This window comes from Mustela nivalis (assembly GCF_964662115.1).
Source record: "Mustela nivalis genome assembly, chromosome: 12".
Classification (NCBI taxonomy): Eukaryota; Metazoa; Chordata; class Mammalia; order Carnivora; family Mustelidae; genus Mustela; species Mustela nivalis.
Genome location: NC_139031.1, coordinates 44,419,343 through 44,447,281, shown reverse-complemented (window position 1 = coordinate 44,447,281; position 27,939 = coordinate 44,419,343). Strand labels below are relative to the sequence as shown.

Here is a 27,939-nt window from a genome sequence, read left to right as displayed (position 1 = left end):
CTGTGCCTGCTGGACCCTGCTGCCAGAGCCCCACTGGGCACCAGGCAGAAGCCAGGGACCCCAGAACTCTTGTGGTCAGACCCGCACAAATTCAGGAGCTCAGAGACTCAGATGCCTAGAACCACTGCTGTATAGTGATGTGTAGAACTTTACCCATGCCCATGTATGTGTGCACACACACATCATAGAACCCTTTCAGTGTTATGAGACAAAGCCATCTAAAGTGTCCCTACATTCCCCTTTCCTCCTTCCCTTCCTCTGGACCTCTGGGGCATAGAATTAATTAATCATCTGCCTTGGTTCATGACATCTTCTCAACATCGGTCCCCACAAGGTCATCTTTTATTAAACTAACGAATTAATAGAAACACTATAACAAATGCTTAAGAAACAAATGCCCTAATGACACCCAGAACGTTGACAACTACTTAAATGTACCCATGTGGTTCTCCCTCACCCTGCACCCCTTCCTCCCCCTCTGGAAGCAACCACTGTTCCGAGTCATGTGGTCTTCATTCCCTTGCTCTTATTACAAAGGGCTTTACTGAAGCATTATATCCCCACAAATTATGATTTTCTGGTTTAAGTTGTTTCACATTTACACAAAGATATGCTGTATGCAGTCTTTTGGGAGTTAACTTTTCCACTCAATTCCATTGCTAAGCTCTGTAAGTAAGTAGTCTCTTGAATCTCTGAGTAGGTGAAGAAATTACAGCTGATCACTGTGAGGCCAATGCTCCTCTTGGCTAATGCTGGTTTTATGTTAGTCTGTGGCATAGAGAAATTCCATTTGATGGGGCCTGGGGTCATGCTCTGTAGCTCTGCTTTGTTTAGCACCTCCATTTTATGGCCCTCGGAAAGCATATTTTTCTTTGTAAATTGTAGATATAATGATTGGGTCCTTATTTCGATGACGCCTGTATAGAATGCTTGGTGCTCAATTACCCGCAGTATCATTATGGGACAGCAGGCACTAAGTGGGTGAGAGACTGGTCCTTTTATTTCAGCACCGAGTTCACAGAGTCCTGGGCCTCCTTGTCCCACGCAGTCCATGCCAGCTAAGGTCCCGAGCCCAGGAGCCAGCTGTCGTGCTGTGGGTGGCCCTCTCTGGGCCACTTGACTGTGCATTTACTTCTCCAGGAACAGGGAGTCAGGCATTCTCCGCATTTCCCATTTTGGGCAATCAGGACTCAGCGTGGAGCAGTGGCTGGTTTTAGGCCACCCAGAGGGCAGGCAAGAGCCATGACAGAGCCAGGACCAAGCTGGGAGCCCACGCCTGGGCCCTGGGAGGCCTTGGGCTCCAAAGCCAGTTTGAAGCACGCTCCTCCCCTTCTCCCCGCCCTCCCAGCCGGCGGGCTCCGATGAAGGGGAGGAGCTCTCCCGGCTCCGGTGACACCGTCACCAAGGCAACGCGGCCATACTGGCCCCAACGGACCTGGGGCCTGGGCTGCGGCGGCGCGGCCTCGTGGGCAGAGCCGGCGGCATGGACAGCCTCTTCGTGGAGGAGGTGGCAGCCTCCCTGGTCCGGGAGTTCCTCAGCAGAAAGGTAGGTCGCGGCGCCGCCTCCACCGCTCGGGGCCACTGCCCCAGGGTGAGGGTGCAGTCTAGGGGTACCCCCGCCAGCTCCACGCCTTCGGGAAGGAAGAGTTCCCTCCTGCCGCCCCCTGCCCCGGGGATACCCGACGGGAGCGCCCCTTTCCCGGACCTGCTGAAACTACATTTCCCAGGAATCATCGCAGCCCCGCGCAGCGCCCACTGGCCACGCCGGCCCGCGGCCGCCGTCCAGCGCTGGCATCCCGCCCCTCCGGCGGAGGAAGTGGCACGGGGACCCGCACGGGGAACGGCACGGGGTGGGGGCGGCGGCCCGGGGTGGGGGTGGCGGCCGGGGGCGGCTTCCTCCCGGCCTCTTAAACCACGGTCGTCTTGTCGCGGCCGGCTGGGAGCGCATGGCGCAGGCCTGGCAGTCCGGCGCCGTCGCCCGTTCCGCCACCTCCACCCTCCCGGGAAAGAAGGTCCCCCAGTGGGAACCCAAGGAGCCAAAACGCGTTCCCGATAGTTGAACCCTTCAGTCGTGCTCCTCGGCAGTGGGAGCTTGAGGTTGCAGCCTTGGTTGTTTTAAACTTCCGTTGTGTTGCACCGGGAGAGTTTTCGGAGTGCTCAGAAGTTGGGGAGGTCCTTTGCAAGCGATCTGCAGTGGAGGTGGGGACACTGTGGGACAGAGGTCGTTGGAGGTTACCGCGTAAGCCAGTGTAGGGGCAGCAACTATTCCATATTCTAACTCAATCTGTGCAGAGTGACCGAGGGCTTGGCACTCACGGTGTCTGTGTCGTGTTGAGTAGGGGCCATGGGCAGCTGTCTAGGTTAAACATACAAAGAAAATCTTTTTTTTTTTTTTTTAAGATTTTATTTATTTATTTGAGAGAGAAGTAGTGAGAGAGAGCATGATTGAGAAGGTCAGAGAGAGAAGCAGACTCCCGGTGGAGCTGGGAGCCCGATGCGGGACTCGATCCTGAGACTCCGGGATCATGACCTGAGCCGAAGGCAGTCAGTCCTCCAACCAACTGAGCCACCCAGGCGTCCCAGAAAATCGTTTTTTGAAGGGAAAATTGGAAGGGCTTTGGAATCAGGTGGGGCAGTTCAAATACCAGCAACTGGTTAGCAGTGAGAGCTTGGATCCGTTACTCACTGTCTCAGTTTCCTTTTCTGTAAAACAGAAAGAGGCACCCTTTGCAGATTTATGATGGGGATTAATAATATATAGTCAGCCCCTAAGCATCGTATGCACATAGTAGGTACCTGTATTTAGCGTTGTCTTCACCTTCCCATCTCTCATCTGCATCTGTTTTGAAAGTGTCTTTGTTTTTTAAAAGTTTTTTTTTTTTTTTTTTTTCCATTTAAAAATGTTTACATGCACTGTGGCTTCATTGTATCTGCTCTGTTTTATGGCTGGTTGACCTTTTGTCACCAAGTCCTGGCCCACGTTGGATGTCAGTGACACATCCTGTGAGGCTGCCCACTATTACCATTTCTTTTCAGTCTGGACCACCAAGCAAAACTGTCAGCTTTCCTCATGCCTTGCCTTCCTTGAGTTCAAAGGAAATCCACAGTCCTTACCTGCTCTCTAAGGCTCCCCCATGTCTTGATCCCAGTGTACCACCCACCCCAAAGTGGGTTCCAGCTTCTCCCACATGCTTTCCCCGCTTCCACCCATGGCCCACCCCAAGTCTGTTTCCTCCAGGTGGTCTTCTTGGATAACTCCAGTCGGAATACCTGACTTACCTCGTCTGTGACTTGCTCTTTGGCGCTCACGTTACACTTTATATGTCTGCCTGTCTTGCCCACTAGAACAGTCCACAGAGCTGACACCTGATCCGGGTGGAGTCTTGGCAGTGTGTGGCTCATGGGGCCTCCTCTCCCTCCCATTTTTCATCCAGGCACACTGAAGCTCTGACCTGACAAAGGAGTTGCCCACAGCCGCTCAGAAAGTTGTAGAGAGCTGGGACTGCAGTCCAGTTCAGCTGTTGTCCTTGTCACCTTCTGCTCCAGTGCCGAGACCATGTACCCCCTTCAGGGCTTGGCACAAGGCAGGCATAACCTGGAGAGTTCCCATCATAGTGTGAGGTACCTTCTAGATGCCTGTTTGTTTTCTCAGATCCTCGTAACAGTCCTGAAAGAAAGGAATTCTTACTCCCTTTCCTGCAAGATGAGCATGAGACTGGAGGGCTAAGAAACTTGCCCAGGGTGAGCAAGGGAGAGCTTGTCACTCCTCTCCTCAAAACCTTCCATGGGCTTTTTACTACAACCAGAATGAAATCCAAGGGAAGGCCTCACCCAAGCCTCAAGGCACTCTATGACCCTGCTACAGGCTGGGCCTCTGGCCTCACCTTCCCCTACCATGTCCTCTGCTCTCTACCCTACATCACACCCAGCTATGCTGGCCCCTGTCCAAGCATGGTCTGCCCTCAGGGAGAGTCATGCTAAAGTCCTGCAGTGTCAGGGTCCTCCAAGGTGACTCCTCGTGCCCCAGCCTCCCCTTCCTGCAGCAACTTGACCCCATCCTACCTCTGCCACCCATTCCAAGCGGTCATGTCCCAGGCCTATTGCTATACGCACCCCACCCTTTCCGGAATCTGTGTAATCTGTCATCCTCACTGGCAGCTCACCTCCCTTAGCAGCCCGCCTGTCATAAACTGGTCTTCAGTCTCACTCACATCTGCATTCCACAGTTCCTGCCAATTGCTCCCAGGCCCCTGGCTCTGTTGTGATCTCTCCCTACTTCTTAGCCACCCATCGTTAGAATCACACCCTCAACAACATGCTCACCTCCCTTGCCCTTCTCTTTTTTCCTCATGCTCCCCCTACCCTGAGTTTTCAAATTCACCTTGCTACTGCCCCCCCCCCCCAACCTGGCCTGAAGCCCTGAATGGGGCTGGAGATAAACACACCACCATGTGGTCAGTCCCCTGAGGCTTATAGCTCTCCAGCCGGCTCCCTCTCTCCACTCTGGGATGGCCGTGTCACACCTGCCCTCACCTCCAACTGCACAGCTCCTTGTCCATTCTTGTTTCACAGAGAAAGCTCCCGACAGGCTGCACCACCACAGTTGTAAACCTTTCTGGGCCTGGACCCTCACTCTGCCTCTGTCCCTGCTCCTGCGAGTGAATTCTCCATACTCCTGGGAAAGCCACCCCCTCCCCGAGTATCTGTCCCCTCTTGCCTGCGTGAGGGCACTGCTGCAGTTCTCTCTCTCTGTTGCACATACATTTTGTCTTCTCTCCTTGTCGCTCCTGCAGAATCCCATCTTGACCCCCAAGTCTCTCCAGCCAATTTTTCTTCTCCCTCTTACAGCCAAATCCCATGAAAGAACTGGGTGTGCTTTGATTCTAATCCTTCTTCCTGCTTGCTCAGACCCACTCTAATCTGGCTTCTGTCCCCACCGATCCACGGAACTAACTCTTGTCAAGTGTGTCAATGACCTTTAACTTTCAGTCCTCACACTTCTTGGTCTAACCATGTGTTTGACATAGCCGATTGTGTCTCGCTTCCCGGAAGCTCATTCCGCTTGGCTTCTGGAGAGCCCTTTCTGCACTGCCTCCTCTAACCTCTCTGGTTCTTTGCTGGACCCCCTCATTTCCTGGAGCTGTGTGTGTTGGGCGTCTCCAAGACTCAGTCTTCTCTTCTCTTCTTCACTTGCTATTTTGCAGGTGCCTCTGCTAGTCTACTGGATTCCAGGGCCATCAATGTGACAACAGTTCCCAAATGCCTATCTCTGGCCCAGGTTTCTCCCAGAACTCTTACATTCTTTCCAACAGCTGAGTTTACATTTCCTCTTGGACATCCAATAAATATCTCAACACGTCCAAAATCCAATTCCTGATTGCCTCTATGCCTTGTAAGTTTCCCATTTTGGTAGGCAGTATCACCATCTTTCTAGTTGCTTGGGCCAAAACCTTTGTGATCATTCCTGGCTTTTTTCCTTTGTGTATACCCCACATCCAGGCCATTGGTACATCTGTTGGCTTTACCAGCAGAGCACACAGAGCATGTAGCCACTTCTTTCTACCTCTGCTGCCACCACTTAGTCCAAGCCACTCCATCTCTCATATGAGTTGTTCAATAACATCTTAACTAGTTTCTGCTTAATCCCTTACCTCCAAAAACCTATTCCCAGCCTAGCAGCCAGTGATTCTTTACAAACACAACTCAGTTCATGCTCCTTTTTAAATCCTGCTTCCACCCCACCGTTTCACAAAAGCCAACAAGGTCTTTCCTTTCCAGGATCTGGGCAGCCTCTCTGACCTCATTTCCAGCTCCCGGTCATGCAGCTATAGCTGCACTGGCCTCCTGTGACTGCCACATGGCTTTTGCCCTTGCTATTCCTTGTCGAGAATACACTTCTCCCAAGTGTCTTCATGGCTTGCTTTCCTACTGTCCTCATGTCTCTTCTTTAATGTCACCTAATTGTGAAACCTTTCCTGCTTCCCCAACAGAATGTCAGCTCTGTGAAGGAGTGAGGTGTGTCTTATTCTCTCAGTATCTCTTGCATTGAGAACAGCCCACCATATAGTGGGTGCCTAGGAAATGTTTGTTGAATGATGAAGATTAAGTGGACCAGGTGGAGCTGAGGACTGGCTGCTTCCTGAGGGCATCCTGTCCACTACCCCAGTAGTTCTCACATGTCGGTGTGCACCACAGTTCCAGGGAGTTTGTGAAATGTGCCAAGACTTGCTTGGCAAGATCTGAACTGGTGACAGATGTAAGGGGTTGTCCAGCGGTGAGGGACTCTCATGGTTTCTGCCTCACTCTGATTGGCAGGAAAGCCATGGGGGAAACCCAGATGAAACAGGGGTGCTTGCTATAACCCCCACTTCCAGTTCATTCTCCCTAGAGCACTCAACCATGCCCCTGCCTTTCCCCCAACATGCACACCCATTTCTTTCTGATCCCCCTCCTTAGCACTTCCTTTTTATTCCCTTTGGTTCCGGGTTGTGTTCATACCTCTTTCTTCACAAATTCTTCCTCCCTCACTTCATGGCAAGCAGCAGGTTTTGTCCTGTTCTCTCATCAGTGGGAGCCTCTGTGAGATTGTGAACACAAAGCCTGGGGGAGAAGTTAAGGCCTGGCAACTGTGAGGGTCCTGATCCACAAAGAGTCAGGGGCTCCCTTAATGGCAGGCTGAGCTGTCTGTGAGCTGTCTCTTTCTCCTCCATGTTCGGTGATCACCCTGGCCCAGGGAGGCGGGCAGGGAGCTGCATCTGTGGTTATTTTTTGAACAAAGAAGCCAGGCTCACAGGAAGAATAGCTCTTACCTTTGCCAGAGTGTGTCTCAGTTGGGCCTTCTGGATGGTCAGGGCTGAATGTTGGTAATGGCCTCCCTGGGAACTCAGCAGACGTTTACCACGTGCTTCCAGTGAGCCTCAGTCCTGGCATTGCTGACTCACAGGCTTGGATGGTCAGGACCCCCTGCTATGGGCTTCTCTTGTGTTACCCGGGCAGATCAACCCTTGCTCTCACCCGAGAAAAAGGAATCATTATTGGCCTTTTCCTCATTTTTTTGCCTTCAGTTTATTTTTAAAGCTTCATATTCTGTGGCTCCAAATCTAGTGTCTAACCCAGGGCTCCAGCCTTGGATGAGTCAGTGACCTGAACCTCACTTTTCTTTTCTGTAAAATGGGTCAGCAACTCCAACCTCAGCTCAGCCCATGGGGTTCTTGTAAGATTCAGAATAATAATTATGAAGATGTCAAGAGTAAAGGTTATATAAAAATAAATTAAGTCAGTTTTTGGTCCTTGCAAGATTCTTGCAAGGAAGGCAGGATAGGCAGGGTAGGAATGATCATAAGGACACAAACAGTCTTTTATTTATAATCCCCATCGGAGACTGGAAGGTTTTGATTTAAAATGAAAATAATGATTCAGGTTTCTTCCCTCAGGGCTTAAAGAAGACATGTGTGACCATGGACCAGGAACGCCCACGCTCTGACCTCAGCATAAACAGCAGAAATGATCTCCGCAAGGTTTTGCATCTTGAATTTCTCTACAAGGAGAACAAGGTAACGTGCTTTGAAGGTGTGGTGTAGTGTTCTGGAACCAAGCTTGGCAATGTCAGAGCCCCTGTGGACCCTGCCAGGCTGTCGGAGATGGGTGGCAGGAGGTTCGCCATGCCTGTGGCCAAGGAGAAATAGGCCCAGCCAAGTTCTGACAAATCCCAAGTGTGAGCTGGGTTTCCAGGCTCAGTCGGGCCCCAGGCCCCCGCCAAGAGCGTATTTTGCGTGTGTGGCTGTGAAGCTCCCTTTGAACCTGGGCCCTTAATGGTTATTCCCTGTGCTCCCTCCTCCCCTAGGAGGCTGTTTTTAGTCAGACTGTACATAAGAGTATAGTATTCGGTTCTACTAAAATTTTCCATTCCCAGCCTGTGTAAGATTTTCCTTCTCCAATTCTGAGTAATAGCTTATTTTTAAGTCTGCCGTGACATTTAATTTAGGCAGAAGTGGGGCTTGGGTTCAGCTTAGCCTGGGGCATTGGAGTTGAGATAGCAAATGGTTGGGGGGTGAGGGTGGGGCTTCCCTGATCCCTTCCCCTCATCCACCCTGACCTGCGCTCCCCTCACCCAGTTATAAGCTTTCCACGGCATCCTGTGGTTCTCCTCTGTTGTGCTCTCGCACACTTATAATACAGGATGTGTGTGTGGTTGTTTAATTAGCACCTGCCTCCCCACTCACTGCCTTGGATGCAGCAGGAGGCCAGAGATTGGCATCTCTTGGTTCACTGTTGTATCCTCATACTTCATGTGTTGCCCGAGGACATAGTAAATAATCTCTATGTGTTTGTGGAAGATACGATTGGCTGCCTGACTGACTGAATGAAGCTTCAATTCTGGCCTCATTGGTTTTTCCTGCTATGAAGACAGAATCTTCTAATTTGATCGAAAAATGGACTCTCCAGCAGAGGTTGCCTTGTGGTAGGGCATAGCGTTAGCGTTAGAAAGAACTTCATGTTCTTATAGTTCAGCATTTATCATAATTTTTTAAAGAGGCAGTAAGATGATATTTCCTGGAGTCCAAATATGGAATACAAAGAAGGGGAGCCCCATGGTTGAATTGGGGGCGAAGAAGACTTGTCTTCTTGGCCTTTGAGGCAGGCAGCCCCCCAGGACTGGTCTAAGCAGCTTTTAAACTACCCATGGAATGGGGGCCCTCACCTGGGGGAGCTGTGAGCCAGAGAAAAGGGGCCAAGGTCTCACAGTGAGTTACCGAGGAGGCGAAAGGCTAGAACCAGACCTTCCGATTCTCAGTCCTACTGTAGTAATGGTGGTCAAGCCTCCTGTAATTGTAATGCTTTACTTAATTGAAATCTTAGCAGATTGGGTTGGAATGGGGGGCGGGTGACATCCCACCCTCCCGTGCCCTCCAAGGCTGTTTCTGAGACACCTGGAGGATCCTCAGAAAACCACCCTCATGCACGTCCTCGGCCAGGGGGGAGCTCAGGCTGAGTTCCCCTCAATAAAATGAAGGATGCCATCAACCTAGGGGAACATGCAGGTTGCTAGAAGTTCCTCTGCCCGACTTTGATGAGAAAAAGGCAGTGGCAGCCAGGTGCAGTCCTAGCATCAGGTCAGTAAAAACATCGGATCCATGCCTGTCATCCTTGGTCCAGGGGTGGCACCAGGGCCCCTCCGCCTCCTCTAAGTGTCCAGCTGGAGTCCTATAGACCCAGGCAGCAGCCATCCAACCCATCTCCTTTTGCTGCATTGTATGTAAGGCAGGAGTGTGGACTGTAAATTTTAGAAAGATTTTTTTTTTTCCATAGTAAGATAGACAGGTAACAAGAAAATCAATTAAGCATGCTGGTACAGTGGGGATTTTATGTGAATGCAACTTTACCTAATTTCCTGGAATCATCTTTGCCATTCAAGTGACTTTGACTCCTCCGCTCTAATATAGTCTCCCTAAGGTAGTAATTATCTGAAGATGCTGAAGGGTTTTTCATTACATCTTGGTAAGTGCCTTGATTATTTGATTTATACAGTAGTCTTTAGTAGTTATTAGATAATGAGTTGACTTTATATATTACAGAAAAATAGATTTATTAATCTACCTATTACATGATGATTTTGACATTCACACAAAGCTAGTCTGATTCTAGGAAATCCCTGTAACTTAATGTTAATTCCAGTAAATTGTTTTTCCCTGTTAAGGATATGATATATAAAAATGCCTGTGTAAAACTGAGGTTTTGAAAAAGGGTGTCCAGATTCATATAAAGGCTGTGACTATTCTGAGCAGAATGTTATGAAAAGTCATAAAGTATAATTCAGGTCATCTAGGGCTATAAATCTCTCGTATAGAAAGAAAAAGCAAGAAGGTTGAAATAAATTACATAACATCTCTCCCCGACTCTTTTCCTCATGAGTTTCATTTAGACTTAGACAAAACAGGGTTTTTTTTTTGGGGTCCCATGCTAAAAAAATAAAGCTGTCCCCTGATTTTGACTGCCTGATAAATCTGTTGCTGTTGGTCAGAACCCATCTGGCTGTGGGTGTTGGTGGCTGAGTTCTGCTGCACAGATCGGGGGTAGAAAGGGGAAGGCCTGGATGTGCCTGAGGGTCCTCTCTGCGCCAGGTCCTTTGTCAGGCCTTTTACTGCTCTGACTGCAGACTCACCAAATGCCTCGCATCTGACCACACTTCCCAGCAGCTTGGTGTTCCTGAGCAAGTGGGCTGGGGAATGACACAGTTACATGGCCTAAGGTCAGCCTGTGGATTGCTGCTTGGACATCTGTGTTTGTCCAAATTACTTAAAGGAATTTTAAGAGAAATCAGGACTCTGATCTTTGCAATTCTGGCTTAATAAGACACAGTAGGGCCTGGGACTATATATATTTAAAAACCTCCAAATGTGATATTTGGCATAGTCAAGGTTGGGAAAACCTGATGTCATTTCTTCCTTTCTTTCTTTCTTTTTTTTTTAGAGAGAGAAAGAGAGAGTGCATGAGTACAAGTGGAGGGGGCAAGGGGCAGAGGGAGAGGGAGAGAGAGAATCCTAAGCAGGCTTTACACTCAGCATGGAGCCTGACTTGGAGCTCGATCTCATGACCCTAAGATAATGATTTGATCTGAAATCAAGAGTCAGGCTTAACTGACTGAGCCCTCCAGATGCCCCTGATGTCTTTTATTTCTAAAACCAACTACTAAAGAGTTTCAGGTTTTTTTTGAGATTTGGTGTAGATTAAGTCAGTCCTAATGGCCTCCCTATGTTCTTTGAAATAACCTTCTGCGGCACTGTCCCTGCAGTCCCCAGTGTCCAGTGTTAAATGCAGAGTACACAGCCAAAGAGAATACTCAGGTCCCAGATGTTTATTATCTTGCACAGTTAACAATCCCTAAAGATTTATTTATTTATTTTTTTAATGAACGGATGTATATTTTCTAAAGTTATTCCTAGGAGAAAAACCAAGAGGAAATTTGCTTGGTTATTTTCCTATTCATGTCATATTTTGTTAGAGTTGTTCATTAAATCTCCTGGCTCATGCATTGGATGTTAGTTCTTTCAGGGTAGAGATTTTTGTCTTCCATCTCTGTTGTAACACAGGACAATTGCTGAAAGAATGTACAGATGAATGAGAAGCTGATAAAGTATGTCAAAGAATTGCACTAGCCATCTTTTCCACCCTCCCTGTGAATCTGTACACATGGTTAATGATTTTTGTTTTCTTCCAACAATAGGCCAAGGACAATCCTCTAAAAACAAACCTTGAACTCATTACCAGATACTTTCTGGATCACTTTGGAAATACTACTAACAATTTCACTCAAGAAGTGCCAATCCCTGCACTCCCAGTTCCAAAGAAAAATAACAGATTATCATCAAGATGCCCAGAGACAACACTGGTCAATATATATGACCTTGCGGACGAAGATGCGACATGGAAATCGTCACTGTCAGAAACCAGCAAAGCCAGGTAGCTCTTCTTCTGTTTACAGGGTGGATTAGTTTCCTGTTGCTGCTGTGACCGGTGCCTATAAACCGAGTGGCTGGAACTGTCAGGGTTTTCCAGAAAAACAGAACCAATAAGAAGTGTGTATGTGTGTGAATGCATGTAAATATATATATGCAAGTATTATATGTATTTATATACATATATCTTTTTGGATTTATATTTCCTATATAGAGATTTATTAATTTTTTTTAAACTTTATTATTTTTTTAAGTTGGCTCTATGCCCATGTGAAGTTCAACATACGGCTCGATCTCATGACCCTGAGATCAAGACCTGACCTGAAATCAAGAGTCAGATGCTTAACTGACTGAGCCACCCAGGCAGGTGCCCCTATAAAGAGATTTATTTTAAGGAATTGGCTCACATGATTGTGGGAGCTGGCAAGTCTCAAATCTGTAGGGCAGACTGGCATGTGGGAAACTCAGGCAATATTCTGTGTTACAGCCTTGAAGCCGAGTTCTCTGGGAAACCTCAGTTGTTGCTCTTAAGGCCTTCCACTGATTGGACAAGGCACCCATATTACCTAGGATAAACTCTTTACTTGAAGTCAACTGATGTAGATGTCAATCATATCTAAAGAATACCTTCAGGAAGCATCTAGGCTAGTATCCAACCAAACAACTAGGCAACGTAGTCTAGCAAAGCTGACAGATAAAATTTAAGCATCACCGTGTCTTAAAGCAATACGAATTTATTATCTTCCAGTACCGAGGTCAGAAGTTCAAAATCGGTCCTACTGAGTTGACAGCAAGGTGTCAGTAGGGCTTATTCCTTCTAGAGACTTTTGGGGGAGAATCTGTGTCCTTTCTTTCTTTAGCTTCTCACAGTCGCCTACATTCCTTGGCCTTGGTTTGTGGCTGCTTCCTCCGTCTTCAGAGCACATCCCTCCAGCCTCTGTTTCTATCACGGCATCTCCTACTCCTGACTCTGACCTCCTGCCTCTTTGTAACACGGAGACTTGTGACTCTAATGCCTGCCCCCCAGATGATCGAGGGTCATCTCCCCATCCCCAAACCTTAACACATGTGCAAAGTCCCTTTCCACATAAGGGAACATCCCCAGGTCCTGGGATCTGGACGTCTTCGGGGAGTCAGTATTCAGCCCCCACATTGTATGCTTTCAAATTCCCTGTTGAGGCGCACTGTTCCTTTCCCCCAGAGGCCTTGGGAATGGAGGAGGATGCTTATGATTCAAATGTTTAACGTTTGTCAGCATTAGGGACTTGCTTTGTTTGCATTTTCTTAAAAAAACGGGTATGGAATTCTAAAAGCAATGCAGTAGACATGGAAACATCTGAAAAATAAGGCCTTTTGAAACTCATAGGAAGAAAATGAATTGCTGTTCTTGATTGAACCTCCATTATTTGGAAAGCAGTTATGTTAAATTACAACCTTAATATACCGCCTACAGTTGCTCGCGAGTCTAATTCCCTCGGGCTGGGTGTTTCCTTCTAGCTCTGTTGAGAAGCCTTTTCTTTCATGGGGGTAGTCAGGGTGTAGGGTCTGGGCTTCCAGCTGCCTAAGAATGAGCACCATTAAAAACATTAACTCAGGGCTTAAGATGCGAAGGTGAATCAGGGTGGTGTGGAAGAAGATGGTTCTTCCTTCAAAGGCACGTACTGCCTGGCTGGGAAAAATGAATATTTCTGAGGCAATAAAGAACCAGGAGAAGTAGTGGAGGCTCCCGAGTTCCACCCAGTTGTCCAAGCTACAAACTTGGGTGTTATCCTTGACCTCTCCTGCTCTATCATTTTGGCCTCTGTGAGTTCTTAATGACACTAGGCCCTTTCCTGCTTTCTCTGCCCTGGGAGCAGTGCCTCAGTTCCATACCCTCCTCTCTTGCCTGGGCTAGCTCCCACAGGCTTTCTCTTGCTTTCCAGGCCTCTGGTCACCTGCTCCAATCCTTCATCCACCTGAGGTAGTAACTGCTTCCCACAAACAAGTCTGGCTGTGCTGCTTCCCCGTGGAAAGGCCTTCAGACCCTTCCCAGGGCTTCCAGGGTAAAATATATACTAAGGTTAACCTGCAAAGCTCTTTCCTTCATCAGCTGCCTGGCTCACCCGGGCCTGGCCTGCTTTTACAGGGTTCTGTGCTAACGCCTGGGGCATTCTGGTTATCTCCTACCCACTAAGTCCTTCAGACTCAGTGCCGCCTTCTCTGCAAGTGCTCGATTTCCCCAAGTTGGTTGTGGCCCCTTCCTCTGCTGAGTATGCCCTCGCCATGGCACACACATGACTGCTTCTCTCATGGGTGACTCAGTGCTTGGTAATCAGCAGCTTGGCACAGAGCGGCCATCAATGCCTCTTTAGGCCAGAATCTGATGGTAGAAAACCCGCCAGCCTGTGTCAGAGTAGTGCTGGGCTCTTGCCAATCCATCCCAGATCACAGGTAATTACCAGTCCTCTTTATCTGGATCTCTTGCTCTCCTTCTCCTTCTTGTCATTTCTCCCTGCTTGTCTCACTGCATCTCATCATCTTTTGTTCTCTCTCTGTCTTTCCCCTACACACACACACACACACACACACACACACACACACACACACACATGCACACACATAATCTCTCTCTCTCTTACTCTCTTTCAATGCAAAGCAACCCGAGAAGAGAGGCCATCGGCATGCTCAACTGAACCTTAACCAAATAGTTGGGGAACATCAAGTTTGCCACATGTCTTCATCTACTAATGTCAATGAGGGGCAGTAAGGCTTTGTCTCCACGTAGCTCAGGACTGTACTGAAAGGCTATGGTTTTCTGTAATCACTTGGGTCTGGGACAAGGATGCTCTTTATATTTGAGGATATTAAATATTTAAGGATATTTGAGGAATGCTATTGTGGGTCATCAATTCTGATTTTGTTTCTTGCTTCCTGTTCTTATTTTATAGGTCAGACTTGCCCTGAAATATTTTCTGTTCTTTATTTTTAATGCTAAGGCACTGCCTGGTTAGAATCCTTGCAGATTTATGAATGGGCTTGCTATGTGTGCCTGTTGAATGCAGGATTTATTATCATTGTTAGCTATTGAAGACTCTGTTTTAATGGAAATATCCCTTTTTTGCAGGCATGATAATCTTGATGGGGATTTACTTGGTAATTTTATATCATCCAAAAGGCCTCCCCACAAAAGTAAGCCCATGCAGGCTATCCCAGGTGAAAGCCCTGCCGTGGCCCCTGCATGGGAGAAGATGGACAAGCTTCAGTCGTCAGAGCCTTCCTTGGACACAAAGAGAATGGGTGAGAAGATCAGGCCGAAGTCTGGCCTGATCGTCCGAGGCATGATGGCAGGGCCCATCGCCAGTTCCCCGCAGGTAGGTTGCTGCTCTCACTGCTATGGTGAGAATGGAAAATGAAAACCCGGCAGGGCTTAAGGGGTTTATTTGAGGGTACCCCACAAGACAGTCCAAGAAGGGGCGATCTGTGTGTTGGGATGGGAGGAACACCGCCTCTGTTTTCTCTGGTTGTACTGTCAGCTCCCTGTGGGAACCTCATCTCCTTCCTGCCCTCAGTTTACCCAGCGGGTCATCGAGGTGGATGCTGTGGTTTTATCTTCCTTTGCTGAGTGAGAACACATCCATTTTTCCCTTTGCCATTCAGGAGTTGGGGCAAGCCATCCAAGTGTAGAGAACATCTTTTTTATTTTTTTTCATCTTTTTTATTTTTAGTATTTTTAAAAATCTTCCTTATTTTTTAGAACATAGTAGTTAAAAGGGAAAAAGAAATCCTGATCTTTATGGTTTCATTTGCTTTGCTTTAAAGAGAAAGTCTAATAATGTCCCATCATTGTTTCATACTCTTCCTTAAGGAGGGGTTCTGGGAGGGTTCCATCAGATGGCGGAACTGAACCAAATGAGAGAATGAAATGAAAGGAGTTTGTGAAACCAAAAAGAAACAGAAAAACAGAGGAAATTCAAATTTCAAATTTCAAATTTTTGTGATATTAGTCCAGTAAGAGAGCCTGTGCAAACCCGCATAGGTCACGTGTGTCCTCCTCTTCCACGCCGCATGACCAGGTGTGGGCCATGACTGGAGGCCAGCACTGCTCTCCCAGCTCACTTGGAGTCAGTGCAGAAAGAAGCCAACTGTCTCCCTGCCCCTACCTCCGTCTTGTGGGGATGGTTTTGGGTCATTTGGAAATCACTGGTTTACTGAGTTATCTGTGTTACTGACATCTTCTGAATGTTGACCTTTCACTACTAACCAATAAACCCACATCAAAAAAAGTCACATTTCTTGATGTTACCATCCACTCATCAGAAAAGTTTTCAGGTTTTGAGAAGCCATCGGCTCCCAGTGGCTGAGGCAAGTCTCCCCAGATTTTAATTTTTAAACCTGACAATTGTATTTTATCACTGACAGTCCATCAGCTGTTTCCCTTGAAGCAACAGGCTCAACTTATTTTCAGGGGAATGCCTGCGAAATACCCATGTCTGAATAACCACAGTTAGTCTGTCAGTTGTTCCATGGAAAAAACGAGCAAGTTCAATTCACAACTCCATGGCTGTGCAAGTGCTTTTCCTTGAGACAGCTGTCCTCCTCGGCAATGGGCAGAGTCCTTGCATATACCGCCCATTTTGCTTCATAGAATATTAAAGAGATGTGTACCATAGGGTTGAGATTGAATATAATTCTTTTTATGCTTCAGCATGGACAGTCTTTTTTTTTTTTAAGATTTTATTTACTTATTGGTAGGGAGGGAGAACATGGTGGGGGGAGGGGCAGAGAGAAGGAGGGCAGCTCGGAACCAACCTCACACCCCTGAGACCATAACCCGAGCTGAAATCAAGAGTCAGGCCCTTAACTGACTGAGCCACCCAGGCACCGCAGCATGGATATTCTTAGGTGAAATTAGCATTTTACTGATTTTTTTTTTTTTTTTAATACCTCCAGCACTAACTAGGAAAGTTTGGTCCCACTGTCTTGATTTGTGCTACAGGCCAGCAGTTTTTCCCACCAGTTCATTTGCATCATTCCTGTAAATGTCAACACAGTGAAGAAGGCAAATCATGTCCTTTTATTATGAAGAAAATAGGTTTGAGCTCCCTAAAGGGATCTGGGGACCCTTAAGGCCAGCTGACTACACTTTGCGAACTGGTGGACCAGATGAATGCCAGGATCCTGTCCTGCAATGACATCCAGTCAATCACATCTGTGTAGTTGAGACTCCCTTTACAAGTGAGGTGTGAGGTAGATGACTTGGAGATTGTCCCAAACTTCTAGAAGGAGGAATGATTGCCTTGGGAGGTGTGTTTTTCCCCTGGGGTATCTGAATCCTGTGAAGGACATTGAAAGATAGGGTAGATTGTCGAAGAATTTCCCCAGGTTTTCTAGAAAGTGTTTTGTGGGTCTTTGAGTACTTTGGCCCTACTTACTTGTTTGCTCAAGAGAAAAAAAAGCAAGCTTTGCTAGGTATTTCATCATTTTTTTTTCTACTAGATCAGCTCTGCCCTTTTAAAGGATGAGTAAGAGGCTGGGTTCCCTGCATTTGGCCCAGAAGTTTAGGTCTCCTTGGGAATGGTGACTAATATTTTCTTCACTGTGTGGCAGGGGAGGCCCTGGTGGCTTTGGGAGGTTTGTAGTGCCTAGTAATTTCCACTAGGCAAGAATACTACAGAATTAGCTGTTTCTATTCCAGCTTGGGCTTTACCATTTGGTCCAGGATTATTTCTGGAAATGCTGAGAGATCCCAAAGTTTAAACCCAGGAAGAGCTTCACAGGTTTATTTTTGTCCCCTTTACCTCCATTCCCCGACCCTAGGTTGGTAAACAACTTGAGTTCCCATTTTATCAGTTAATCATTGATAGTAAGAGAGGACATTTCAGTTGACTCCTTTGGAATTCCTTCATTTCGAACACTAAGCACAAGCCTTGAGTACTTACTCGGGGTAAATCACTGAGCTGGATGCTTGGCAGGCACCAGAGATGAATGAAGACTGGCCTCTGCCATTCCTGGTCCGTTAGCAGGAGGGGTTAAGGCCCTGTGTGAGCAGGAACTGGGCAGAGGCCGTAGAGTGGTAGCCTATACATCAGGGTGGTTGACTGCCCTGATGGGTGTGGCTCTGTGCCAGTCCCTTCTACCGGTCTTTCCATTAATGCCACCATCTTGTGCAAGACAGATGCTACAGGTCCCCAAGCCCTCATCCAACCTTGGGGCCAAATGTGTTTTGGGATTCAGGATTTCTTCATTATCAGAAAAGCAACCCTGTGCACAAGCCACATACCACCTAATGCCTGCGGCCGGGTTTGGGGTAGCACCCCATAAGCAAAAATGTTATCATTTCTGCAACTTAAGCTATGAATAGCCACACTTAAGAAAGGACTGTGAGCAACCTCATGGCAGTTAAAAAGAAATTGGCACAGGATTCCAAAATAAACTTGTTTTGGGAGGTTTCAGAAATTACAGATAGTGGATTGTGGGCTGGTTACATTACAGGTGAGGGTAGGGAGGAACAGAGAAGCTAGTAACTTGGCACAGGAGACGTGGCTGTGTGGTGGTGTGGGAATTAGAAGGTAGGCCTGAGCCTGGAGCTACAGCTTCACTGGCTGCTGGGACATGCTCTCTGTGAGGGGTGTGGGAGAAGGGCTGAGCGTGCTCCTGGGCTCATGCAGGTGGAGCCCAGAAAGTGTTACAGAGCTGGGAGCCTGTGAGTACCTCCCCAGACCATAGGTGGAATTTTAAGAGGAGATGGGGATGGATGAGAACGATGTCCTGGGGGAGGGAGCACCGTGGGCAAATGCTTGTAGTGGCTGGAGTATTTCCCCACCTCCCTTGAAGGGGATCCTTAACTGCTCTTGTGCTCGCCCCTTTCAGGATGCCCTCCGCAGACGCTCCCTGAGGCGGTCCTCAGCCTTGAGCAGCACGAAGCAGCCCTCCGAGGAAGAGAGCCGGAAAGTGCCCGAGCTCTCTGCCCATGCCCCAGCCTGTCCCATAGCTCAGGAGGGCCCGGCTTCCAGCCCTGGCTCCATTTCCAGGAGCCCCCTGGGCCCGCTCAGTGAGCTGACCTCAGAAAAGTGGAGAACCACGCCCAGCAGCCCCCCTCACTTGTCTGGCAAGGGGCTGCTGCGGAGGGGGAGCAGCAGGCGGCGAGATCTCGAGGAAGATAGCCCGGCTGTGGACAGTGGCCCAGAGGCCGACGGGATGCCCTTGAAGTTCTCCTTGCCAGCTGGGAGTGCCAGGCCAACCCAGGAGAGGCTGGAAAGAACATTCACCAGGCAAGGGAGCCAGCCCCTGCCCCTCAGGTGAGCACACTGTGCTGAGGTGATGGCCTTGTTCCTGGTGGCTCCTCAGCCTCTCAGAACGAGCCTGTGAAGTGGAGAAGGTGGGTATGGTCCCTCCACCGGGGAGCCAGTAGCCCAGAGCGCACCCACACAGGAGGCTTCAGGGAAGGTTTCCTAAAGGCAAGAAGGCTTTAGCAGATGGTTCCCAGACTGGCCTGCAGCAACGTGGCCAGTCCGGTGTGGTGGGAGAGGCATATCCTCTGGGGGGTCCCGCCCAAGATGGGATGACGTATCAGTGCCCACAAGTCTCTTCTGGGACATTCCCCCTCCCCCATCCTCCTTCTATGCTTTCACAATAGATCTTGATGATTCCTATATTGACTGATTTTTCAATGGTAAACCAACCTTACATTCCTGGAGTAAATCTTACTTGGGTATGATATATTATCTTTTTATATATTGTTTGATTTTATTTATTCATATTTTTATGTAAGGGTTTGTATGTAAATACAATGGTCTCTAAATTCGTGAAGGATATTGGCTGACAAATTTCCTTTCCTTTCCTTCCTTTCCTTTCCTCCTCACTTGCCTTGTGAGATTGCAGTGTCTGGGATACGCTAGCAGGGCACGCCTTTTCTCTATCTCTTGAAGAGTTAGGCCCTTGGGCGGTGGTGGTACACCGCAAGCTAGAGTCCATGAACTCCCTTTATGAGTTAGGGAGCTGGGCCTACTCTGCCGAACACATCTCATGGCTACGCCGTCTGATGCACATACATGCAGAAGTTTTATCTCTTTGGGATGGATAGACTTTTATGGTTATGCAACCTCTCTTTCTCTCTAGTAATGCTTACCGCCTTCGTGTCTATTTAGGTAGAGTGACCCCGTCCTTCCTTTGATTATAGTGTATCTAGGGGATGTCTTTTTCCATGATTTTACTTTTAACCATCCTGTAGCCTTTTACTTCGGGGTTCCAACCAAATCCTTCCCTTTTTAAAAGAAAATTATAATTTATTCAAACCGAAAACACACACACACACACACACACACACACACACACACCCCAGTTCACCCATTTCTCCTGCCCCCCCCCCACCTCCCCTCAGTCTTTTTTGGTAATCCCTCTTATGGCCACAGATTTCCTTCTGAGCAATGCTTTGTTTGTATCCCATGTGTTCATATGTCACACATTCATACGATTTAGTTTAAATATTTTCTAAGACCTGTTGTGATTTCTTCTTTTGTCGTGCAGGTTATTTACACCCGTGTTTTTCTGGTTTCTGCTTTTGAGTCCCGACTTGTTTTCCCTTCAGCCATTACACACTTTTTATGATTTCAGCCTTTTGATATTTGTTGCGATTTCTTTATGGTCCAGTATATGTTTAAAGCTTATCTCTTATAAGCAGCATAAATTTGGAATTTTTAATCCTATCAGATAAATTTTCTTTTAGTGGGCATAATTACTGCGTTTACATTTTCCTTTTGCATTTGTGAGGATGAAAAGATCCGCGTCTCTTTTCCTTCATAGAGTAAGATGGTTTTCCCAGCACTGTCTACAGTCTGTTCTTTACCCCAGTGATTTATGAAGCCTCCTTTGTTCTTTCCTAAGTTCCCATTTCAACATGGGTCTGTCTTTGAGCTTTCTGTTGTGTTTATTGTCTTCTGTCCTTTTTTAAAAACGAAAAGCACATAACCACAGGTTTTATTACTCTGGATTTGTACTTGTAGCTTAGTATGTTGGTAGGGCCAGCCCCCGTTCTTTTCCTTTGTTTTAACATTGATGTAACTCCCTATAGATCTTTATTCTTTCTATAGGCCTTTTTCCTGTTCCCCAACACATGTAGCTTATTCCCACAAGAGGGAGACCTGGCTTGTTCCCTTGCCATAAGGGCCTGGCTTCCACATCATCCCGTGACTGTCTTTCTTGTCACTCAGGAGTTCTGGACTCAGAGTGGTTTTCTTTGACCAACTACCCCTCCAGCCCCACTCTTCTCCAGCCTGTTTGGTTGTCCTCACAGCACCTATCATCATGTGAAATTATTTTGCGTACTTATCCATTATTTGTCTCCCTCACAATAGACAAGAAATTTCCTGAGAGCAGGGACCTTTATATTCCCTGCTCCTAGACTAGTATTTGGTACATAGAGGGCATTCAACGAATATTTATTTAATACTATTACTCCTACCACCAACAACATTAACAAGATCAGTAAACTTCTGATACTGATCTATTTTGTACAAGATATTCTTCTAAGTGTTTTAAGTAGATTCACTCTTTGACTTCTCATAAAGTCGTGTGAGGGATATGCCACTCAAATTCCCATTTTATAGTTGAGGAAACTCAGAGAAGTTGCTCTCCTTGCCCACGTATTATTTATACACATAGTAAGAGGCAGAGCAGGGGCTTGAACCTGGGCAGTGAGCTCCAGAGTCTGGTGAATACATGAATGAATGGTTTCACCTCTGTCCCCGAATAGAAATCCTTTCCACAGTCTTTAGATGGTGACTGGCATCTGCTTGAACACCTCCAGCAATGGAGAACTCCCCACTTCCCACAGCAGTTTTGCATAGTTCTGACTGCTAGAAAATTCTTCCTCACACTGAGTTAAAATCTGGTTGCTGTTGTTTTGCCCTCCTATGCCAGAACCTGTGTGGGCTGGAGAGGGAATAGTGCCTCAGACAAAATGGGTTGGGAGCACTCTTAGGCTGTGGTGATCGAGGGAAGATGGTGGGTTGGGGAGCAAGGGGAGTGGCTGGAGTATCAGGAGGCCTGGCTTCTAGTCCTCACTTTGCCCTGGGCTAGTCATCTGTTTTGGGACCTCATTGTCTCTGATTGTAAAATGTGGCCACTGGGTAGTTGATTTCCAGGTTTCCTTCAAGCTTGTGCATTTTGCTGGCCTAGGATTCTCACTTCCAGAGTCATTCTGGGCCCTCTGCTTCAGTTGCCACCTATTTATTGAGTACCTACTGTTTACAGCCTCTTAGGAGGTATGGAACCTGGGCTCTAGTCTGTTGAGCTGGCCTGGCAAACCCATTCTGCCCCTAAGAACCACTGTGGCCTTGGACCAGTTATTAAACCCTTGAAAAATGGTACGAACATCGTCTTACAGGAAGCAGGTAAAAGTGCATTCACAGCCCCTCCCCCCAGTACCCTTATTCTGATCACTCAACAAGCATTTTGGGGGCTTTGTGTTTGCCTGCCACTTAGTTTCTGTTTGCTGGGCACTATGCTAAGTCCTGGTGTATGTTGTCCCATTGGCTCTTTATAATCCATCAGCATGGATATTGTGGTTGATTTTCCTTTCTTTGGTGTTCTTGCTAAAAAGTATTCTTCTCCTGAATTCTGAACAAGCTGGCAAATAAAACAAAGGGTATGAGTTAGGCTGGAGTAACACACACATCATTTCTGTGATCAATAAGGAGAAGAGGGAAGACACAGCAAATCATGATCATGAAGCCCAGTGGGCCCGGAGCTCTGCAGACTTCCTCTCCTCATGTCAGGCCTAGGGCAGATCAGCTCACAAGGCCACATGGCGGAAGGGGCTGTTCCCCCCCATCCCTGACAAAAAAGCTCCCTCTCAAGAATAATAGGGTGCATCTGAACTTCATGTCCCTTCTTTCTTTCTTTCTCCCTCCCTCCCTCCCTCCCTCCCTCCCTCCCTCCCTCCCTCTCTCTCTCTTTCTTTCTTTCTTTCTTTCTCTCTCTCTCTCTCTTTCTTTCTTTCCCAAATTAACCAGTCAGTTAAGTCTCCCTTCCTGCCCTTGGGTGCAGCACACAGCAGGGGGGAGAGTCAAGGCCTGCAGAAGGGTGGACTAGCAGAGCTCCCTCCAAGCTCCCAGAAGACCCTGGGAGTTGAGAATGAGCCTCCTCCCAGCACTTATTATCCCTGTGTTACAGATGAGGAAACTGAGGCCAGAGAGTTTAAGGAAACTGTCAAGGTTCTGGGTGGAAGCAGGTCCCAGGGCTCACAGTTTGGTGGATGGAGTATGGGTTGGATTTCCGCTGCCTCTTGTCCCCTCGCCTGGGCATCTTTGTGCAGTGCATGTCCTACATAATTGTAGGACACCTTTGATTTAAAACCAGGCCAGAGTCACCTCCCTGCCCTTCCCAGCCTCCCTCTGTCAGTCCTGCCCACCTGCGCCCCCTCCCCATTTATGTCATTCAGTTCAGTAAATGGGGATGTGAGTCCTAGTGTGTATCAGATCCTGGGAGGGTCTGATCTTCAAGGTGAGGGAGACGTGTGCCTATGTTGTCATTTTAAAGCATGACAAAAGACAGTGAGGCGATAGCTGAGCAGGCTTGTATGTGTAGCGTTGCCCCTTCACCCAGGCCTAACAGAGCAGAGGGAAGGTGCCATGCAGAGCTGTCTCTGGGCCTTGCAACATGGGGCTCAGGGACGGCCCCAGAAGTCCCAGCTGGGGCCCAGGCAGGGGCAGGAGCGGGCAGCATGTGTCCTGGGTTAGAGGGTGCAGGCTCACCATCTGACCTGCTGAGATGTCGGGGGGCACGAATAGCTGTGCCTTCGGGCTCCATGGGTCTGACTCTGTTGCCCAGGGGACAAGCTCCTGCTTTGATCTTTGTTTCTTTCCTGTGTCCTTTGATCTCAGAAGATCCTTGGGAACCTTGTCGTCTGGGCTCCCCTCTGGGGGGTTGTGGATGTTTGGGTCCATCTGTCATTCATCCCTGACTCATCAGGGCTGCCCTTGTGGGGTTTCTGTGATGATCAGTGGGAAGTGCTGGGTCTCTGGCCCTGACCTGGGGAGGAACGGCAACCTTTGCCTTGCTCTGCTTCCTGCCTTTGCTCCATGTCACGGGCAGGTCCTTCCTCTGCCCTTTTACAGACCTTGCCATCACCCACATGCCAGAGGCCAGAGCAGGTGCTTGGGAAACCCTAGGTGTGGGACTAAGGACTGGGAGAGGGGTTCTGTATTTATCAGTACCCAGAGCTTGGCGCCCCAAGTCTGGTGGCTCCCCATGTGGCCCTTTGTGAAACTCAGTGGTTTGGTTGGGATGACTTCACCTGTGGTACTTACAGACGTCTCTGGAGGAATGCTGGCCCGTCATTTCTGTGAGAAGCCCTCAGGACTGCCGAGGTGGTTTTTCTGCAGATTAGCTCAAAGCCTGTTCCACTGGGGATTTTGCCAGAGGAAATGGCTTCAACTTCCGTGTTCCAGGTGTGTGTGGGCCACACAAGCTCCGGCACTTACTGTTTGCCCAGCCTCCTTTGGAAACACAGTGTGTCATCATAGTCATGAGATTGAGAGGAATTGTTGGCTGTTCTTGAGGATTCAACCCACAGCAGTGGCCGCAGTGGCAGTCTTGAGGGGCCAGAGCCCCTGAGCAAATGTGTGTCTCCTTAGGCAGCTTGAGCCATGGGGCCTTGGAACTCTCGGGATGAAGCCTAGCAGTGCTTTTTTGTTTTGTTTTTTTAAGATTTATTTATTTATTTATGGGGGGGTGGAGAGAATGAGTGAGCACGCAGGAAAGGGGAGAGGGAGAGGGAAAGAGAAACTTTAGCAGACTTCTCTCGCTGAGATCAGAGCCTGACACAGGCCTCGATCTCACGACCCTGAGGTCACAACCTGAGCTGAAACCAATGGCCAGATGCGTAACTGACTGCGCCACCCAGAGGCCCACAGGAGTGTGTTTCAACAAGTCTGCCAGGTGATGTGCTCCATGCTGAGGTTGGGGAACCAGTGCCCTAGACGCCAAGCCCGAGATGGAGGGTTAGTTGCTTCGAATGACTGGGGGTGCTCTTAGGGGAAAGGCAGTGGGGGAAGCAGGACAGGGCAGGGGATGGTCTCCACCAGGGTGTGGGGCCTTAGTCGGATCCCACAGGAAGATGCGAGGGTGAAATGACCCAGAGCTGCCCCACCATTAAGCTGGGAGGAGGGAGGAGGGCTTTTTTCCCATGTCAGCCATGGGCCAAGAGTTGCTCATCCTGGGCTGGGGTGGGCAGTGTGCCACCTCCTGGGTGAGTCTGGGGGAGGGTAACTCTGGAGACAGATGCCACCTTGAGCCATTAGTAGCCAACATAGATGGATGGCAGTTGAGGGGGGCACACTGAGGTAAGGGCCTCAGTGAGGGGGGCCCCAGAGCCCTCTCCATCATTCTCGTGGCTTCTTGTACACTCGCCCAGCCCCTGCTATTGTGATGGACAAGCTATGGAGCCTGTTTGTGGACACCACCTCTGGTGCCTAGGACACCGTGCTGAGGCAGGCCAGACAGACCGTGAAGGGGAGGCCAGTGCGAGTCCCAAATCAGGCACATCAGCAGCCCTCCCATCCCAACACCGCAGCCTCTGTGGCAGGAGTGCCGGCTGAACGGTCACTGGTTTTGTGGCTTTGTGGCTCCTAATGTCCCATAGTATGTCAGACAGGAGGAACCTCTTGAGCCTTCTTTGGTGTCCAGCTCCCCGCCAGGATGCAAAAGGAGAGAGGGCTCCCTTCCTCCGAAACCCAGGGCTTGCCGTGAAGCTCTCCATGCTTGGATGCTAGACTGTGGCCCTCTCAGAGGATGGACGAGCCAAGGATTAGGGAATGCTGTTGACAGGGCGAGGGGGCCTTGGGCTCCCAGAGGCCATGCGTCAGGCCAGCACTTCATGGTGAGGCAGTAACATTGGGTGAGGAATGCGACTTAGCTGACTTGTTCTGCGGCATAGACACCACCATGGCCCCAAAGTGTCAGTGACTCTGTCTCTGTGTCCATTCAGGGACTTGGTGACTAACAGGCGGTGGGGTGGTGGCTGGCAGAGTTTTCAGCGTTTGTAGAATGGACAGTAGGTGGCGGCAGATCTTCATGAATCTTCAGGACTCCAGAGACCCTGGCTGGTGACTGCATTCAACAGGTGCTCACCAGACCCCCCTCGCAGGGCAGGCAACTCTGAGGAGAGTGCTCTGGGTCCCTCCTGGGTCCCTAGGCCCCTCCCAGGCTCCCGATCCTGAGCCGGGGACCGGCAGGCACCCAGATGCCTGGCTGCGTCCTGATAGGGAATAAATAATGCCATCTGGGGCTTGGCAGGGGCTCAGCCGAGGATGTGGTATTTGTGGTTTATTGACTGTTCCCCATACCCGAGCATCCCAAGTCTGACAACATCTGCACCGCATGGGATGAGTAATGGGTGGAATTTCCATTTTAATTTATCTCTGCGCGTTATTTGGACATGATGTCAGACTATAAAGGTTCGGAATTAGCTGCCTCTTGAAACATACACACGACGCAGCGGCTTGCTGTGTGCCAGCGGCCCCATGTGAACAGGTGGCCTGGCCGGGGCTCCCGTGCTGGTCCAGCTTCCCCTTCATAGTTGACTCCTCGGGGACCTCTCTTCTGCAGTGGGTATGGCTGCCCGGTGCTCAGCTGGTTCCCCCCATCCACCCTGAGTGTGTGTCCCCGTCCACGCTGGAATACCAGTTCTCTCATCTGAATGCGGGCCTCTTCCCAGCATGCGCAGGAGAGTAAACATGAGACACTGCTCCTGTGCATGTCACAGGCCCCTTGGAGCCACACGGGATAGGGCTAGATGACCTTACCCTGTGTGGTAACTGGAGCTGCTAGGTACCTTCGGCTCCAGAGCGCCCAGCAATTCTGTCCGGTGCATCTCCCGGGGCAGAGGGACTTCTCATAACCCAGATTCCCTTTGAGATCCTCTTAGTGCGGCTAAAGAGGTGAGAGTGCGCCCATGCCTCTTCTAGGAAGGGTGAATGGTCTCATTTTGTCCATCTCTGGACATCAGAGTGACAGAGATCCTCCTCTGATCACATCTGGGCCTTACCAGCTCTGCCCAAGGCACACAGACTGGGAATCCACTGCTGCTGGATGGAAGGAGGCTGTTAGGGCTCAGGGATAATTTTTGGGAGACGACTGTCAGCAGAGGGGGAAGTATGTGGACATTGCTTTTTCCTAGGTGCTTTCTTTCCCCCTCACTCTGTTGCTGCTCTGCCGGTTAGCTCACTAGACCCTAGCTACCAGAACTGCAGAGGTCAGCGACAGGGCCATGATGAGTGCAAAGCAAGCAAGTCATTCAGGGTGTGGAATTTAAGGAGCATATGTCCTCAGCTTGGGGGCCCATCTGCAGTGTGGACACCTGCATGAACCTGGGAGTGGGTGCCTTCTTATGTTCTGTACCCCAGGTGCCGCGCCTGGCTCACCCCAGTCCTGGCTTCGTCCACAGAGTCTCCATGCTTCTCTTCTGCTCAGGATCATGGACAACCCTCAGTATCGCATAGTGACCTGATACCTCACCTTTACTTCTGTGAAGTCCTCGAGGACTGGAGCGGGCTTCCTCCCTCTCCCTCCCTCCATCTGTCTCTCCGCCGGCTCCTTCCCGCCCCTTCCTCCTTCCCTTCATTCCTGGCTTCTTCCCTTCCTTCTATCCTCCTGTCCTCCCTTCCTCCCTTACTGCCTTCCTTCCGTTGTTTTTCCAGCCGTATCCTTGGATCTGGCCATAAACGTGGAGCCCATGAGAGACTGTACATAGCAAAGACATAGGTAGGAACAATTATGCTGATCTGCTTGGGGGCAGTGTCATAAAACTTAAACTGATCATTTTAAGCAGAGTTGGAACAGTTCAAAACTTTATTCTCAAGTTCGTTTGTTGGTATTCATTCATTTACTCACTCATTTTTTCATTCATGCATTCATTTAACCAACCATCCACCTAACCAATGCACCAACCCACCAACCCCACCCATTACAACTGTGATGTCCTGCATTTAAGTCATTTTGAGTGCTCCCTTCTTTAGGAAGCTTCTTCAGATCTCTTCCCTGTTCCCAGCCCTGGACATGGCCCCCTTCTCATTCTTCTCACAGTGCCTGCCACATTGCAGAGAGCTGACAGGTCACCTTGTTTCCCCTGCTGGACTGTCAGCTACCTGAGCCTGGTGGCGAGTTCTCTGTGGTCTGTCCTCCCTCAGCTTTGCTCAGAATTGTTCCACACTCACTGGATGGAGCTGAATTATTGGCTTTGCCTTGAGGAGGAAGAAGTGAAGTGTGAGGTCTTCCCTTCACTCAAGGAACATGAGTAAGAGTGGGATGAGTGATCTTGCAGACAGAAAAAGACCTACAAGTACCAGGCAACATCTGTCCCAGGCTGGATGGATGGCGCCCATTCAGATGGAACAGGGTCTTAGAGGAGGGATACTCCTGGACTGGGCCTTGAAGGGTGATTCCATTTGGGGAATAGCCAAAGGCCTTACTTCTAGGCCTGGACATACTCATGGCCCTTCTCTGC

At 49.0% G+C, this 27,939-nt stretch overlaps 1 protein-coding gene and 1 long non-coding RNA gene across 4 annotated transcripts in view; one reads left to right on the top strand and one right to left on the bottom strand.

The window, feature by feature from the left end:
• Positions 1-319: 319 nt before the first annotated feature.
• The window catches only part of MINDY4 (MINDY lysine 48 deubiquitinase 4), a 102,702-nt gene continuing 75,082 nt past the window's right edge, over positions 320-27,939 (top strand). For all 3 annotated transcript variants that reach the window (XM_082692480.1, XM_082692479.1, XM_082692478.1), the window contains exons 1-5: positions 320-1,546; positions 7,434-7,553; positions 11,225-11,460; positions 14,560-14,806; positions 18,306-18,733. In XM_082692480.1, the coding sequence (XP_082548606.1) occupies positions 1,484-1,546; positions 7,434-7,553; positions 11,225-11,460; positions 14,560-14,806; positions 18,306-18,733 (1,094 nt within the window). In that variant the 5' untranslated portion in view covers positions 320-1,483. The remainder of the gene's footprint in view (positions 1,547-7,433; positions 7,554-11,224; positions 11,461-14,559; positions 14,807-18,305; positions 18,734-27,939) is intronic.
• LOC309845763 lies at positions 2,382-4,116 on the bottom strand. Its single transcript, XR_014301499.1, has 3 exons — positions 4,063-4,116; positions 3,280-3,667; positions 2,382-2,703 (listed from the first exon to the last, which is right to left on the bottom strand). It is a non-coding gene; the product is annotated as an uncharacterized lncRNA (long non-coding RNA).